This window comes from Oncorhynchus masou, chromosome 31 (assembly GCF_036934945.1).
Source record: "Oncorhynchus masou masou isolate Uvic2021 chromosome 31, UVic_Omas_1.1, whole genome shotgun sequence".
Taxonomy (NCBI): Eukaryota; Metazoa; Chordata; class Actinopteri; order Salmoniformes; family Salmonidae; genus Oncorhynchus; species Oncorhynchus masou.
The window spans coordinates 78,250,894-78,269,015 of NC_088242.1; the positions used below are offsets into that span (position 1 = coordinate 78,250,894).

The window sequence follows — 18,122 nt, forward strand, 5'->3', positions numbered from 1 at the left end:
CTGCGTAGTGTGTTACTAATGGGTTTTCTTTGAAACTGTGGTCCCAACTCTCTTCAGGTCATTGACCAGGTCTTGGGCTGATCCCTCACCTTCCTCATGATCAGTAATGCCCCACAAGGTGAGATCTTGTATGGAGCCCCAGACCGAGGGTGATTGACCGTCATCTTGAACTTCTTCCATTTTCTAATAATTGCCCAACAGTTGTTGCCTTCTCACCAAGCTGATTGCCTATTGTCCTGTAGCCCATCCCAGCCTTGTGCAGGTCTACAATTTTATCCCTGATGTCCTTACACAGCTCTCTGGTCTTGGCCATTGTGGAGAGGTTTGAGTGTGTGGACAGGTGTCTTTTATACAGGTAACGAGTTCAAACAGGTGCAGTTAATACAGGTAATAAGTGGAGAACAGGAGGGCTTCTTAAAGAAAAACTAACAGGTCTGCAAGAGCCGGAATTCTTACTGGTTGGTAGGTGATCAAATACTTATTTCATGCAATAAAATGCAAATTAATTACTTAAAAATCATACAAATGTGATTTTCTGGATTTTTGTTTTAGATTCCGTCTCTCACAGTTGAAGTGTACCTATGATAAAAATTACAGACCTCTACATGCTTTGTAAGTAGGAAAACCTGCAAAATTGGCAGTGTATCAAATACTTGTTCTCCCCACTGTATATGTAGGTTGGGGTAAAAGTGACTGGGCAATCAGGATAGATAATAAACTGAATAGCAGCAACGTATATGAAGTGTGAAGGTGTGTCTATGTGTGGCGTTAATATGGATGTGTGTGTGAGGGTATGTAATGTGTGTGTGTGTGTTGGAGTGTCAGTGTAGTGTGACTGTGGGTAGAGTCCAGTGAGTGTGCATAGAGCCAGTGCAAGAATGTCCGTGCAAAAAAAAGGAGTTCAATGCAAATAGTCTGGGTAGCCATTTGATTAACTGTTCATCAATCTTATGGCTCGGGGTAGAAGCTGTTCAGGAGTCTTTTGGTCCCAGACTTGGCACTTCGGTACCGTTTGCTGTGTGGTAGCAGAGAGAACAGTATATGACTTGGGTGGCTGGAGTATTTGACAATTCTCAGGGTCTTCCTCTGACACTCTGGCCCTGCATACTGTGCCGTATGCACTACACTCTTTAGCACCTTGTAGTCGGATGCTAAGTAGTTGCCATACCAAGTGGTGATGCAGCAAATCAAGATGCTCACAATGGTGCAGCTGTAGAACTTTTTGAGGATCTGAGGGCCCATGCCAAATATTTTCAGCCTCCTGAGGGGGAAGAGGCGTTGTCGTGCCCTCTTCACGACTGTGTTGGTGTGTTTGGACCATGATAGGTCCTTAGTGATGTTGACACCAAGGAATTTGAAGCTCTCGGCCTGCTCCACTACAGCCCGTCGATCAATGCATTTCAGTTCCACCCTTCTGTGTATTTATTCTGACTATACAGACTACCCACGTTCTGATCTTATCAGTGAATGAAAATGAGAAAAAGTACAAATGTATCATTATAGTGGTGTAAAGTACTTTAAAGTTTAAAATACTTTAAAGTACACTTTAGTAGTGTTTTGGGGTATCTGTACTTTACTATTTATATTTTGGACAACTTTTACTTCACCACATTCCTAAAGAAAATAATGTACTTTTTACTCCATACATTTTCCATGACACGCTAAAGTACTCGTTACATTTTGAATGGTTAGCAGGACAGGAAAATGGTTGAATTCACACACTTATCAAGAGAACATCCGTTATCATCTCTACTGCCTCTGATCTGGTGGACTGACTAAACGCAAATGCTTTGTTTGTAAATTATGTCTGAGTGTCCAAGTGTTCCCCTGGTGATCTGTAAATTAAATAAACATTGTGTCGTCTGGCTTGCTTAATATAAGACATTTCAAATGATGTATACTTTGTTTTACTTTAGATACTTAAGTATATTTAAAACCAAATACTTTTAGACTTTTACTTAAGTAGTATTTTACTAGGTGGCTTTCACTGGAGTTATTTTCTATATGGTATCTTAACTTTTACTGAAGTATGACAATTAGGGACTTTTTCCACCACTGCTTTATTAAGTGCCAAGAGCTATGTACAAAATAAAAACTGATTCATAAAAAAACTAGACATTTCTTTTCCACATTCACAAATAATCACAAATCTGTTTTCAACATTTACACAGCACCAGCTAACGCTACATAGCTAACTGAAAATCAATCACTCCATAACAGTTCATTCAGTAGCACGGACTGATGAAGCTAAATATTTGAATGCCTTTTGTGTGTAGCGATGTGTACTAGTGATGTTTAAGTAAATGTATATGTAAAGGCAAGGAAAATACTGTATCCTGTGTGTGTGTATTGATCTTCTGAACATTTGGCCATTGTAATGTAAGTTGTTTGGTGAGGTGGCATCTTCCCTCCACAGTACCTCAGTATGGGAGGTGAACAGTTTCACTGAATCAAAAGTGGTGCTGTTTCAAGAGTGGTATAGGTACAGTCGGCAGCACCTGATTCTGGAAAACAAAGGTCTGAATCCTGTTGAAAACCCAGAGGAAGATAAGCAACACACTGACGTACTGGATCCAGGCAAATTTGATCATCTCCCAGAACCCAGGCCGATAGGTGGAGGCTCAGTCAAGGAAATACTGTGTGTGTGTTTGCCATGCCTCCCTTCCCCTTACTTTCTATATGTAAAAGGTTGAGCTGATTCTGACAATTTAATACTTATATATATATATAATCCTTTCTTTAATTACTTAACTATTATTATCATTACTGCTATTGTTGCAATCATTGTCTGTCTCGTGTTTCTTTAGCAGCAGTGGCCTTGCCATTAATGGCAATAAAGAATCTAAATCATAATATTTGTCTTTCCTGCACTTGTAGGCCTAGACAAACTAAACATTCAATATAACATTAATACCAGTGCAAGAAATCATATAGACAAAGAGACAATAAGGAAAGTAAACATGAATGTCTGGCCTTTGTGAACTCGCCAAAGCATGTGCATTGTCAAACTGGTTAGGCTGCATCTAACACAAACAGAGAGAAAGGAATATTTTCACAAGTCTTTTCAATACACACACACACAGACACACAATAAAGGATATCTGACAACCTCCACTGGGTAGCGGACTTCAGCATTTATCTGGAAGGGAGTACCAGCAGCTCGACCCACAGTCCATACTGGACTTGGACAGGACAGAAACGTTGTCACTGTGTAAGGAACGGGAAGTGTGAGAGTGAGAAACAGCAGGCAAACACATAAGTGGGCTAATTACGTGTTATCAGATACAACTCAACAGTGATCAACTTATAGAAACATGGCAAGTGAGAATTCCCACTTACAGTTTCTATCCTGATAGGATCCAATGACGTTGGCAAGATCATATGCGCTTGCAAACGGACTTGCTCCATCAATTACTGATACCTAGATTATAAAAGAGGACAATATAAGTCAAGAAGCACACAAAATATAAGTTAAGTACACAAAGCAGTATTTAAACATTGATTACTGGTTGTATCACTGCCTGGTATGGCAACTGCTTGGCCTCCGACCGCAAGGCACTACAGAGGGTAGTGCGTGTGGCCCAGTACATCATTAGGGCCAAGCTTCCTATCATCCAAGACCCCTATACCAGGCAGTGTCAGAGGAAGGCCCTAGTCATAGACTGTTGTCTCTAATACTGCACGGCAAGTGGTAGAGGAGCGCCAAGTCTAGGTCCAAAAGGCTTCTTACCAGCTTCTATCCCCAAGCCATAGGACTCCTGAACAGCTAATCAAAGTGTTACCCAGACCCCTTTTTATGCTTCTGCTACTCAGTTTATTATCTAAGCATAGTCACTTTAACTCTACCAAAAAGGTACATATTTCCTCAACTAACTGATGCCCCTGCACATTGACTCTGTACCGGTACCCCCTGTATATAGCCTCCACATTGACTCTGTACCGGTACCCCCTGTATATAGCTTCCACATTGACTCTGTACCGGTACCCCCTGTATATAGCCTCCACATTGACTCTGTTCCGGTACCCCCTGTATATAGCCTCCACATTGACTCTGTACCGGTACCCCCTGTATATAGCCTCCACATTGACTCTGTACCGGTACCCCCTGTATATAGCCTCCACATTGACTCTGTTCCGGTACCCCCTGTATATAGCCTCCACATTGACTCTGTACCGGTACCCCCTGTATATAGCCTCCACATTGACTCTGTACCCCCTGGCCTCCACCCCCTGTTTATAGCCTCCACATTGACTCTGTACCGGTACCCCCTGTATATAGCCTCCACATTGACTCTGTTCCCCCTGTATATAGTCCACCCCCTGTATATAGCCTCCACATCTGACTCTGTACCGACTCTGTACCCCCTGTATATAGCCTCCACATTGACTCTGTACCGGTGTATATAGCCTCCACATTGACTCTGTATATATATAGCCTCCACATTGACTCTGTACCGGTACCCCCTGTATATAGCCTCCACATTGACTCTGTACCGGTACCCCCTGTATATAGCCTCGCTATTGTTATTTTACTGTTGCCATTTAATTATTTGTTAGTTTAAAAATTTTTTTTACTTAACACTAATTTTTCTTAAAACTCCTTAAAGCATTGTTGGTTAAGAGCTTGTAAGTAAGCATTTCACTGTAAGGTCTACACCTGTTGTATTCAGCGCATGTGACAAATACAATTTGATTTGATTAAGATTCCTGGACGTAAGGTTTGTCACTGTCATGACATATTCAGGTGCACTGAAGTATGACACCAATATTTGACTTTTGGGAGTAAATGCTTGTAGTGTCAATATTACAATGATGGAGCTTTGTTTAAGTGTATACTTTATACAAACTGTTGGGCTGTATGTGTGTAAAGGATGTTACGCCACTTCCACCTGATTCGGCTGATACTGATGAACCCTGAAACGTCTTTCCCAGTCGCACCATCATAAATCTAGCTATTTGGCAGCACAAGTAGAGAAACGTCAGACCGCAGACTAAGCTTCACAGATCCCCATCTGCTACATGTGCTCATGGAGTCCCAGCAGGAGTAGGTCAAAGTTGCCCCTACCACTAATACAGCGTCGGGTAACCTAATGGTTAATATAAGGATTGAGGGTAATTGTATTCTAAACCTGTGGTTAAGGGCCATGTCTACATTGAACAATACTTTATGTGTTGTGTGTCTGAGAGAGATACAGAGAGAGAATGTGCCCTCACATTGTATACAGTGTGTAGACCACGGTGTGGAAGTGGGGTTCTCTGCTGGAGCCGCAGATCTCCACTGATGAAGAGCTGAGAGCCAGGAACTGAGGAGGAATGCTGCACAAAGGCCAGTGTCTGCATCACCACAGTGGACATTCTCTGCAAAGAGAGACAGATGGAAGTGAAATACAAAAAGAGACTGCAGTAGTGGGAGGAACTGTATGGATGTAGTGAATGCATTGGACATTGTGTCGGACTGAATGGGAGGGCGGGGGGGGGGGCGACGACATACAAACAGCTGGTAGGAGAAGGTGAGTAGTAGCTGGATGCTGTACACTTGTTCATCAGCCCGAAGGGGAAGGTCAAGTCGGAATTTCAAACGGTCCAACTTCCCATCCTGATTCTGGTCTTCCTCTCGCACCTGCATTCACAACATCCCCAGAGATCAGTGAGTGATCTTTGTGTCACTTAAGAAGCACCATCTTAATAGTACTATTCATACTTACCGAGATAGAAGGAATTCTGAGGTTAGTTCCTTGCATGTTATTAAAATTGGGAAAGGTGCTCCACGCAACATAGTCACCACTAGTGCTTGTTGCTGCAATTATCAGAACCTGGTACTGGAACCGAACAACAGGTTGCTCTTCATATGTACTCCTCTTTACCCAGAACCCTAAATAGAGAAAAGGAATACCAGAATATTGTATCAAATCAAAGTGTCACCAACAACGAGAACATTTAGCTAAGGTTAACAGAGGATTTGCAACATACATTGATTTCAATTAGATAGCGATGATAGTGTCGAAAGGTTATCTTGCTGGAGTTCTATCTCCTTGAGAAAGGTGCTAGCATAAACTGAATAATTCCATAACAAGCTATATAAAGATCATCGAGTTCAACTCGCGCTAGCTACCTAAGTAAAATATTTTGCAATTGACTGACGTTACCTTGGCTCCTGTAAGCAACCAAGAGGGGTGGGATGTAGGTGAGACACAAGACAATACCAAGAAACAACGTAGCTTTGGTGCAAACGCTTGTTTTGTATCTAATTGAAGCAGGGTGAGAATAGACTTCATAAAAAGCCATGACGAATAGTTTTTAGCAAGGGGTGTTGGCTAGAATTAGTAGTAGCTACAAGGCTAATGTGGTTACTTTGCGAGAGAGGTCGTGGCGTTCCAACAGAAATATAGGGCTTGTAACCAGCTAGTAGCTAAATCCAAAAGCACAAGTCAGCTCTAGAAAAACAGTTGGTAGTATCACGTTTAGGAGGTCCTTCCAGGAAAGTGTTATTGACTTCGAATCGAATTCTCCAAAAAGTCGCGCCACTTTGTCTTGCTAGCTTAAATCTACTTCCCGTTGTTTAGCGTTCTGAGGTTACCATGGCTGCAGCGGCTGATTTCCCGGCAACAAATCCTTGTTGTACCAAAGACTTTTTACAACTAAATCAAGATAGACCACGGGCTGTCATTTCCAATGTGAACACATTGGAGCGAGTCATAGTGGGCAGACCAAGCAAGGCACCAGGTGGGCAGAGCAAAGCATGAGCTAGCGAGATCCTATTGGCGCTTTCTATGCATGTCTGCATATTCCGTTAGGGAATGCCTATTCTGAGAAGTGTGCGTATGCAATAACTCAATTCGCCTTTTTTTTTATTTTGCAAAGGGTCTGCAAAGGGTCCACAAAACTTAATCCACTATATTCATACCACATTCTAGTTTGGGGAACATAAAACTGTATTGAAATCAAATGTTTAATCGATGAGAAAACGTGCAGAATATCGTCCAAGATCCATCTTGTTCCATCTTCTCCCAACGACGGCCAGTGGGCTTTCTCCCACTACCATATTTGGTAGTGAGTGGAAACGCAAAACGGATGCATCGGATGAAATATCTGTCTCATTGTTCTATCTGTAGTTTTGCAGTTGACAATCCCCCCCTCCCCGTCCCCCCTACAGAATAGAAATGGTACAACCAGACAGTGACATCACCACCTCCTTGGGCTAGACAGGCGTTCGAAGGGTTGCTGCTACATTGTTTACATTTGAGTTGTTTTACATAAAATCGACAATAACCTGCCTGTTTACACGTTCAGATTTGAATTTCAACAACACGTCATACCGCGAGGATTCTGCAAAAATGAAATGGATGTTTAAAGAGGATCATTCCCTCGGTAAAGGGATTTTAATTATGTCACATGTAATTGCCTGTGTAATCTCATGTACAGATTTCGTTATCGGTTTTGAAGTGAGCAGAATAGATTGCATGTGCCGTACGTTGGGCCACAAACACACACAAACACACACATAAGGCTTGGAGATTGAACAAAAGGTTAATATGGTGCATGTGTTCACGTACTGGCCTACAGGTTATTCGTAAAATAATGTATTTTATAAACACCATCATAACTTTTACTCGAATCACATGTAGGCCAACGTTACCCCCCGGAACCTTACTGGTTCCCTCAGTAATGCATATTATGCATGCATATTAAGGTAATTAAGAATAGGGAACATAATAGCACACTATTTAAATATATATATATATATATAAACAGCATTTATTAATGCAGGTTGTTACATTGAGATTTTTTTTAAAGAGATAAAATTGAGAGAGAGAACTGTCCCAACATATAAGCAGTTATAAACTACCAGTTATCTGATGCACATTTTGTCCCCCAATCTAAATGTGTTTTCATGTTCTTTACCCCATTTTCTTATTTTAATCTTATCACTTGATAAAGGATCTACTCAATTATGTCTAATTATAGGGCTTATATCTAGGCTAATGAAACTGACAGCATTGAACCTCAATGGAATCCTCACACTTATACTGTTTTCACACTATTGTGTCGAATCTGGTCCAAACTGTTCTGATCTGGCTTTGATGTTTTATTTTCACATAGTCCTTTTCAGCTTGGCATCTGTGGTGGGTGTGTAAACAGTCCAGTACTGCTCAGCTTGGCTGTACTTTGCTCACCTCAGTAGTTTGAAAAGGGTTCTAGTGTCATGCATGACACTAAACCAGCTGTATAATGGCAAAGGTTGAGTTCTAGTCTAGTAAATCTAACATGAACTCATATAGCTATCTAGATCATGACTATGTCTGAAACATTAGTTGAAAGTTGACAGACATATGTGTTGAGATACATGTATGTACAGTGCATTTGGAAAGTGTTCAGACCCCTTCCCTTTTTTCCACATTTTGTTATGTTACAGCCTTATTCTAAAATGTATTAAATACATAAAAATCCTCATCAATCTACACACAATATCCCTCAATGACAAAGCGAAAACAGGTTTTTAGACATTTTTGCAGAACAGAAATACCTTATTTACAAAAGTATTCAGACCCTTTGCCAAGAGACTCAAGATTGAGCTCAGATGCATCCTGTTTCCATTCATCATCCTTGAGATGTTTCCACAACTTCATTGGAATCCACCTGTGGTACATTCAATTGATTGGACATGATTGGAAGGCACACACCTGTTTATATAAGGTCCCACAGTTAACATTGCATGTCGGAGCAAAAACCAAGCCATGAGGTCAAAGGAATTGTCCGTAGAGCTCGGAGACAGGAATGTGTCGAGGCACAGATCTGGGGAAGGGTACCAAATTATTTCTGCAGCGTTGAAGGTCCCCAAGAACACAGTGGCCTCCATTATTCTAAAATGGAAGAAGTTTGGAACCACCAAGACTCTTCCTAGAGCTGGCCACCCGTCCAAACGGAGCAATCGGGGGAGAAGGGCCTTGGTCAGGGAGGTGACCAAGAACCCGATGGTCACTCTGACAGAGCTCTAAAATCCTCTGTGGAGATGGGAGAACCTTCCAAAAGGACAACCATCTCTGCAGCACTCCACCACTCAGGCCTTTATGGTAGAGTGGCCAGACAGAAGCCAGTCCTTAGTAAAAGGCACATGACAGCCCGCTTGATGTTTTCCAAAAGGCACCCAACGGACTCTCAGACCATCAGAAACAAGATTCTCTAGTCTGATTAAACCAAGATTGAAGTCTGACCTGATTGCCAACTGTAACATCTGGAGGAAACCTGGCACCATCCCCACGGTGAAGCATGGTGGTGGCAGCATCATGTTGTGGGGATTTTTTTCAGCCGCAGGGACTGGGAGACTAGTCAGGATTGATGGAAAGATGAACGGTGCAAAGTACAGAGAGATCCTTGATGAAGACCTTCTCCAGAGTCCTCAGGACCTCAGAATGGGGTGAAAACAAGACAACACAGGAGTGGCTCCGGGACAAATAACTGTTCAGCGACGCTCCCCATCTAACCTGACAGCTTGAGAGGATCTGCAGATAAGAAACTCCCCAAATACAAGTGAGGCTGTAATCGCTGCCAAAGGTGCTTAAACAAAGTACTGAGTAAAGGGTCTGAATATTTATGTAAATGTGATATTTCAGTTTTACATTTTTTATAAATTTGTAAACATTTCTAAAAAACTGTTTTTGCTTTGTCATTTTGGGGTATTGTGTGTAGAATGATGAGGGGAAAAAACAATTTAATACATTTTAGAATAAGGGTGCAACGTAACAAAATGTGGAAAACGTTAAGGGATCTGAATACTTTCCAAATGCACTGTATTGGCATTGCACATTGCTTCCACATGGAATGCTTAAAACAAGTGTGTTCCCTCACATCATCAGTAGAACATCTCCAAAATGACTCTTTTACCACCTACTATTACTGTTTACTGTGCTGTCTCAGTCTTGTGTTTATCTGCTGTCTTAAGTGAATGGAGGTAAATGTATGAGCTGTGGAAAGGAATTTCCTTTTAGGAGGACAATAAATCTATCTAATCTAATGTAAGTAGCTATATCATGCCACTACCTATGCCTGGTGAGTCTCTGATCCACCTCTACGCAGACGACACCATTCTGTATACTTCTGGCCCTTCTTTGGACACTGTGTTAACAACCCTCCAGGCAAGCTACAATGCCATACAACTCTCCTTCCGTGGCCTCCAATTGCTCTTAAATACAAGTAAAACTAAATGCATGCTCTTCAACCGATCGCTACCTGCACCTGCCCGCCTGGCCAACATCACTACTCTGGACGGCTCTGACTTAGAATACGTGGACAACTACAAATACTTAGGTGTCTGGTTAGACTGTAAACTCTCCTTCCAGACCCATATCAAACATCTCCAATCCAAAGTTAAATCTAGAATTGGCTTCCTTTTTCGCAACAAAGCATCCTTCACTCATGCTGCCAAACATACCCTTGTAAAACTGACCATTCTACCAATCCTCGACTTCGGCGATGTCATTTACAAAATAGCCTCCAATACCCTACTCAACAAATTGGATGCAGTCTATCACAGTGCAATCTGTTTTGTCACCAAAGCCCCATATGCTACCCACCATTGCGACCTGTACGCTCTCGTTGGCTGGCCCTCGCTTCATACTTGTCGCCAAACCCACTGGCTTCATGTCATCTACAAGACCCTGCTAGGTAAAGTCCCCCCTTATCTCAGCTCGCTGGTCACCATAGCATCTCCCACCTGTAGCACACGCTCCAGCAGGTATATCTCTCTAGTCACCCCCAAAACCAATTCTTTCTTTGGCCAACTCTCCTTCCAGTTCTCTGCTGCCAATGACTGGAACGAACTACAAAAATCTCTGAAACTGGAAACACTTATCTCCTTCACTAGCTTTAAGCAGCAACTGTCAGAGCAGCTCACAGATTACTGCACCTGCACATAGCCCACCTATAATTTAGCCCAAAAAACTACCTCTTTCCCTACTGTATTTAATTCATTTATTTATTTTGCTCCTTTGCACCCCATTATTTTTATTTCAACTTTGCACATTCTTCCACTGCAAATCTACCATTCCAGTGTTTTACTTGCTATATTGTATTTACTTTGCCACCATGGCCTTTTTTTGTCTTTACCTCCCTTATCTCACCTCATTTGCTCACATCGTATATAGACTTGTTTATACTGTATTATTGACTGTATGTTTGTTTTACTCCATGTGTAACTCTGTGTCGTTGTATGTGTCGAACTGCTTTGCTTTATCTTGGCCAGGTCGCAATTGTAAATGAGAACTTGTTCTCAACTTGCCTACCTGGTTAAAGGTGAAATAAATAAATGCCTGCATCTAATCCTATTTTTTTCTTCTCTTTCTCAGAACACCGATGTGTGGAATCTGCAAAAATACGCAACAAATATCCTGACAGGGTACCGGTGAGTGAGTGAAAGGGATCGACCTAGGGGTTAGAGTGTTTTCCTGTGTTAGTGTCTATGCACCCTCAGCCTGAAACACAACTTCTGCTTTTCATGCACCGGTACTTTGGCGACTAGTATGTTTAAAACAAATCTCCCGCTTTGGCCTGGATGTGTCAATGTGCAGTTCATACATGCATAATCTATAAGCAGAATTACTGTTTTACCTCAATTAGACAGAAAAAACCTAGTTTGAAGGCTGTGCATCGCCAATTACCCTACATTTACCTCCACAGGCCAGCCACCTACCAAATCGAGTTTCAGCCAAGGAGGTTCAGCCCCTCTCCAATTAAGTGACAGCTAGGAAGTAGAGCAAGAGAGAGAGAGAGAGAGAGAGAGAGCAATTACATGGTGCACATATCTGCACATTTGTGAAGTAGTACGCAATTTTTGGGACCACTTTTGGCTCGTGGGCGCTACTTTCAAAACTACTGGCTAAAAAATATACAAAAGTTCTGGATAATATCTTTAACAAGGTGACATCCCATCTTAACTCATCCACATATACTGGATTGGTTGAACAGCGCAGAAGAGAACATCAGACCGTTTTTTTTTCTCTCGTCAAGACCTGAAAGAAAGAAATGCTGTATTTATTTTACGCCTTGTGCTGGGGAGAAAAAAAGCCATTCTAAAATGTGCAGTTTTGTCACACAACAAAACACCACAGATGTCTCGAATTTTGAAGTGTAATGGTTTTCTTGTGGGGAAAGAGAGGCGGACCAAAATGCAGCGCGGTTAGTTAGATACATCTTTAATGAAGATGAAACACAAACAATACATACGTGGAAAACCAAAACAGCCCTATCTGGTGCAACAAACACAGAGACAGGAACAATCACCCACAAACACACAGTGAAACCCAGGCTACCTAAATATGGTTCCCAATCAGAGACAATGACTAACACCTGCCTCTGATTGAGAACGATATCAGGCCAGACATAGAAATAGACAAACAAGACATCCAACATAGAATGCCCACTCAGATCACACCCTGACCAACCAAAACATAGAAACATACAAATAAACTATGGTCAGGGTGTGACATGAAGGAGCGTGCAATTGCAATTCTGACTGCAGGAATGTCCACCAGAGATGTTGCCAGAGAATTTGATGTAACTCAGTAAAATCGTTGAAATTGTTATATGTTGCGTTTATATTTATGTTCAGTATAGTTATAGTTGATCAATTATTATTATTTATTCATTGCTGTGTCATTTTTACCCCCTTTTTCTCCCCATTTTCATGATTACAATCTTGTTTCATCCCTGCAACTCCCCAACTGGCTTGAGAGAGGTGAAGGTTGAGTCATGTATCCTCTGCAACATGACCCGCCAAGCCACGCTTCTTAACACCCGCACGCTTAACCCGGAAGCCAGCTCCACCGATGTGTTGGAGGAAACACTGTTCAACTGACGACCGAAGTCAGCCTGCAAGTGCCTGGCCCGGCCCGGCCCGCCACAAGGAGTCCAATTCGCACGCTCCCTCAAAACATCTGTGGCATTGTGTTGTGTGACAAAACTGTACCTTTTATTGTCCCCAGCACAAGGTGCACCTGTGTAATGATCATGCTGTTTAATCACCTTCTTGATATACCACACCAGTCAGGTGGATGAATTACCTTGGCAAAGGAGAAATCCTTACTAACAGTGATGTAAATCAAATTTGTGCACAAAATTTGAGAGAAATAAGATTTTTGTGCATATGGAAAATTTATGACATATTTTATTTTAGCTCACGAAACATGGGACCAACACTTTACATGTTGCGTTTTATATTTTTGCTCAGTATAAATACTGCACTCTGTCCCACAAAACATATTTGCTAGATTCATGATAGTGTTGTTAGAAGAAGCAAAGGAATGTGAACTTCAAAACATGATGTTGTTTTATTGGAAGTTGTAGCTGTTGTTTGTTGGTAAGTACAAATCAAATTTTATTTGTCACATACACATGGTTAGCAGATGTTAATGCGAGTGTAGCGAAATGCTTGTGCTTCCAGTTCCGACAATGCAGTAATAACCAACAAGTAATCTAACTAACAATTCCAAAACTAATATCTTATACACAGTGTAAGGGGATAAAGAATATGTACATAAAGATATGAATGAGTGATGGTGCAGAGCAGCATAGGCAAGATACAGTAGATGGTATCGAGTACAGTATATACTTATGAAATGAGTATGTAAACAAAGTGGCATAGTTAAAGTGGCTAGTGATACATGTATTACATAAGGATGCAGTAGATGATAGAGTACAGTATATACGTATACATATGAGATGAATAATGTAGGGTATGTAAACATTATATTAGGTAGCATTGTTTAAAGTGGCTAGTGATATATTTTTTTACATCCTTTCCTATCAATTCCCATTATTGAAGTGGCTGGAGTTGAGTCAGTGTGTTGGCAGCAGCCACTCAATGTTAGTGGTTGCTGTTTAACAGTCTGATGGCCTTGAGATAGAAGCTGTTTTTCAGTCTCTCGGTCCCAGCTTTGATGCACCTGTACTGACCTCGCCTTCTGGATGATAGCGGGGTGAACAGGCAGTGGCTCGGGTGGGTGTTGTCCTTGATGATCTTTATGGCCTTCCTGTAACATCGGGTGGTGTAGGTGTCCTGGAGGGCAGGTAGTTTGCCCCCGGTGATACGTTGTGCAGACCTCACTACCCTCTGGAGATCCTTACGGTTGTGGGTGGAGCAGTTGCCGTACCAGGCGGTGATACAGCCCGCCAGGATGCTCTCGATTGTGCATCTGTAGAAGTTTGTGAATGTTTTTGGTGACAAGCCGAATTTCTAGTAATTATGAATTAATCTTCTAACTTCTGACTTGATTTACTGCAGCTAGAAAGAGATCAGTTGATGGCTTCTAAAAACAGCTTTATCTACAGATTGGTAGATGCTATTCCTAATCCATTTAGGGGACGTAGGGGAAGATTTCATACCATCTATGCTTTTGTCTGACTTGTTGGGGGAGTGGTCAAAATGGCAATTGTTTGCAAGGAAGTTTGTCGAGGATTGATGCTGGGGCTTTTGCTTCGCAAGCCCCACAACAATTAATTTGAAGAATTTATCTGCATGGTATGTTTTGTTGGCTAGCTAGCCAGACAGTTTTATAGGAACCCCCCAAAAAATGTAATTAACTGCCAATATGCCAACATTCTGTTCAAACAATACAGTCAATCCATAGTCATACACTGGCTGAAATCAGTTGACGATAGGACTTAGGCAAGTTGTACATTTAAGAAGTACTGATATTGTATCATATAATAGCACAGACATTTATGTCTGTTTACTTATATTTTAGAGGCTGTGTGGCTCAGTCGGTAGAGCATGGCGCTTGCAACGCCAAGCGTCGTGGGTTCGATTCCCGCTAGGGCCACCCATATGTAAAAGTAGTGGCCTCAGCCGACTTGTAAGTCGCTTTGGACAAAAGCGTCTGCTAAATGGGATATATTATTATACAGAAAATGTGTATAAAACCCATATAAACTGTACTTATAATTATATGACAATATTGTAGGTCGACAATAATTATTTTACAGTTTCTTCTATTTTACATGCCTTACTTTTATTTTCCTGCACAAGTAAAATCAGGAAGTGCATAACTGACGCCTCTACTGCCATTCATTCCAAGTAGACTGGTCTGGATTTTTCCCTGCCATTTTCACCCCCTTCTGTAACTTTTAGGATTGATGGCATAGCCCCTCTAGTAATTTAATAGGATTTCTATAGGCGGTTTCACATATCCCTTTTATGATCCAGATCCTGCAGCGTTTTATAACCTGATCCGCGCCATAAAGCATGTATGAAATGCAAACAAACCCTGCCTGAAACGAATCCTGGACCTGGTTGTGTAGCGGGTCCAAGATCCAGGACCAGAGAGACCCTGTACTACACTTGTTTTAATGTGTTATATGTCAATGTACAAAAAGGTCGTTATTGGAACGATGTACCTGGCTGAATAAATATTAAATAAATAAAATATTGAGCACACTGGATTGTGTAAAATCTCTGGAATGTTTGTTTTTGGCTGTGCGTAAATCATAACACAACAGGATGTTATACGTCATATCCCTGTTGGGGTGTGTGTGTGTGTGTGTGTGTGTGTGTGTGTGTGTGTGTGTGTGTGTGTGCGTGTGCGTGTGCGTGTGTGTGTGTGTTTAAATATGTTATTAATCTGCTTCTCAGGTGATAGTGGAGAAAGTGTCTGGCTCACAGATAGTGGACATCGACAAGAGAAAATACTTGGTCCCTTCTGACATCACAGTGGCCCAGTTCATGTGGATCATCAGGAAGCGCATCCAGCTGCCCTCGGAGAAAGCTATTTTTCTCTTTGTTGACAAAACTGTTCCCCAGTCCAGGTGAGATTAAATTGATTTAATTGGAGGAAGGGGTGGGGGCTGTGAGTAGTATTTCTCAAAACACTAGATGAGACCTGAGTGCATTGTTTTTCACTCTGTCCCAATGATTCTACCGTGTTATACAACCATCCACATTTAACTTTTTGTCTTCAAGAACTGTTGCATTCTTAGACCAGCCTAGGTTTCATCCCATGTGGTCGCTATGTGCATTTGTTTGTGTCTGTAACTAAAGACAATGAACCTTCAGTTTCAGTCTCTGTTTAATCAATCTCCCTGTGAAAGAGAGTATAGCCACACCAATCTCCTTCACTTACACCTAATCTTGGTTAATACAGAACTAAAATCTCACGTAATTTGATTTGACATTATGTTACGTTGTCTGCCAACAAGAAATGGCTTTCACGTAATCACACCTACAAATCTACCCCAATCACACTCTCTCTAGGTGGGTCTGATTGTGAGTACTATCTGTCAAAAACCTGTAAAATACATATACCTACCAATGCATTATGTGGGTAGACTGTACACATGATTATGGGGTTTGACTGATTAAACCTTGAAATTAGATTCTTAAAAACTCAGCTTCCTTGTTTATCTATAGACAATACCATTCTGATGTAAGATAACATTTTTGAACAGATCACGGGTGACTCAGATATCAGATGAGTTCCTGAATGTTTATTGTATGTGGGATATGTATTGGAGGAACCTTGATTTTCAGCTTATAGTATGGCAACGCGAGACTAATAGAGGTGTATGTTCATGCATTTGTGTTCTGAGTTCGAAATTTGTCTGGTTGGACGATGTATCTGTTTTAAATCTTTGTGTGTTCCGGAAGATGTATGTTCAAAATGTGACCAATGTCTTTCTCTATCCTGCAGTCTGACAATGGGACAGCTATATGAGAAAGAGAGAGATGCGGATGGCTTTCTGTACATGGCGTACAGTGGCGAAAACACATTTGGTTTCTAGGCCTTCACACAAAGTTGAGTTGACACAACCCTTGCATCCTCCTTGACCCAATCATCCCATTATTTCTTGCAGACAAGCTTGATTGTATCGCTATCATAATAGAGAAAGATGTGTGGAAGAAGTGTGTTAGAAACCTCAACATTAATCATGCATTTGTATTACTAGTATCACTCATACCATATTATATTGAAACTATAAATTGTACATTTGATTACTTTTAGGTAAAGAATGTTGTTGCATTATTATTAGCAGTTTAACATATTAATGTCAGCTATGATATACAGTAATAACAGTTTTGTTTTAATTTATCAATGTTGTTTGATCTGTTTATTATCTTTAAAGATGATATATACTGTACCAATAATTTGAATATATGAAAGGTAAGGTTGCTTGATGACCAATAAAAACACATAAAATGGCTCTTATTCTCTGTACTCATTCAAAACAACAATTGAATTTTCTTAACAGAAAAATATTCACGGATGCATATATAATTCTGGACACATACAGGAGCAAAGACTGTCGCACATACTGTATATATTAACTCAGATCTCATGAACATATCTACCACTTTTCCTCATTCCACTTTACCACATTCCTCAAAGCTCTCCATAGACACATGAAACTAGAATTGAAATAATAATAATTAAGACAAATCAACCAAAAGGGCTAGGAGGGGACACTGACCATGTGAGCTACAAACTCTTTTTAAACTCAGGTCTTTGCATGTCCAGACAAAATTGGCCATTGCTTCCTTGGCTCATCTACAAGTACAATAATGCTTCATGACAGTGTATGGCTGTGTGCTTTCACCTGTGTTTGAATGTCCCTCTAAAATCACACAGCATTATGGACAAACCGGTCTCTCAGTCCCTTGTTGCTGTAAGCAACAAAGTCGTGCTGTGCTTAAGTGAAACAGCAGCAGGTTTAGGTCACTGCGGAGCCACAGTGAGAAGGCCTCTGAGCGCAGCTGCAGCCAGGCCTGCTGGTATGACAGAGCCGCCTGCTAGTAGTCCCAGTACATCTGGACCCAGCTAACAATTCTAGGGAGGGAGAACGTTTTTGTAATGTTACCCGTAGTATTCCCCTAATGTTTGAGTCTACAGCTTTCCGTTAGTTAGGGGGACATTCTATCTATAGCTAGGTTTCCATCCAGTTGGCGAGAGATTTTCATGAAAATATTCTAAAATACACATAAAAACATTTTCCCACCAGAGATGTGTTTCCATCAAATTGACTGGTTGCGAATAAAGGGCTCTGCGTGATGATTTAGTGCACATAAAAATACCTTTTGTGGTTAAATTCCCATTTACTGAATAAAAAATACAAGTTAAATGGGTTTCCATCGCATTTTA

The 18,122-nt window shown here is 41.1% G+C and overlaps 2 protein-coding genes and 1 non-coding gene across 3 annotated transcripts; 2 read left to right on the forward strand and 1 right to left on the reverse strand.

Annotated features, from left to right (window-relative positions):
• Positions 1-2,041: 2,041 nt before the first annotated feature.
• tmem231 (transmembrane protein 231) lies at positions 2,042-6,618 on the reverse strand. Its single transcript, XM_064953003.1, has 7 exons — positions 6,147-6,618; positions 5,706-5,872; positions 5,492-5,620; positions 5,215-5,358; positions 3,340-3,421; positions 3,102-3,207; positions 2,042-2,613 (listed from the first exon to the last, which is right to left on the reverse strand). Exons 1-7 carry the CDS (start codon positions 6,283-6,285, stop codon positions 2,451-2,453), a joined length of 930 nt encoding a protein of 309 aa, XP_064809075.1. The 5' UTR covers positions 6,286-6,618; the 3' UTR covers positions 2,042-2,450.
• A 543-nt stretch (positions 6,619-7,161) lies between these two features.
• Positions 7,162-17,187, forward strand: gabarapl2 (GABA(A) receptor-associated protein like 2). Its single transcript, XM_064952063.1, has 4 exons — positions 7,162-7,368; positions 11,343-11,398; positions 15,623-15,795; positions 16,677-17,187. The coding sequence occupies exons 1-4, from the start codon at positions 7,335-7,337 to the stop codon at positions 16,765-16,767; spliced, it is 354 nt and encodes a 117-aa protein (XP_064808135.1). The 5' UTR covers positions 7,162-7,334; the 3' UTR covers positions 16,768-17,187.
• trnaa-ugc (transfer RNA alanine (anticodon UGC)) lies at positions 14,740-14,813 on the forward strand. Its single transcript has one exon. It is a non-coding gene; the product is annotated as a tRNA-Ala (tRNA).
• Positions 17,188-18,122: the final 935 nt, after the last annotated feature.

Coding starts and splice junctions, on each gene's coding strand:
- tmem231 (XM_064953003.1), bottom strand. CDS start 6,285: ATGGCTTTTTATGAAGTCTATTCTCACCCTGCTTCAATTAGATACAAA. Junction 5,873..6,146: donor GGTTGCTTACAGGAGCCAAG/GTAACGTCAGTC, acceptor TTCTCTATTTAG/GGTTCTGGGTAAAGAGGAGT. Junction 3,422..5,214: donor GTCTACACACTGTATACAAT/GTGAGGGCACAT, acceptor TTTATAATCTAG/GTATCAGTAATTGATGGAGC.
- gabarapl2 (XM_064952063.1), top strand. CDS start 7,335: ATGAAATGGATGTTTAAAGAGGATCATTCCCTCG. Junction 11,399..15,622: donor AATATCCTGACAGGGTACCG/GTGAGTGAGTGA, acceptor TCTGCTTCTCAG/GTGATAGTGGAGAAAGTGTC. Junction 15,796..16,676: donor AAAACTGTTCCCCAGTCCAG/GTGAGATTAAAT, acceptor TCTATCCTGCAG/TCTGACAATGGGACAGCTAT.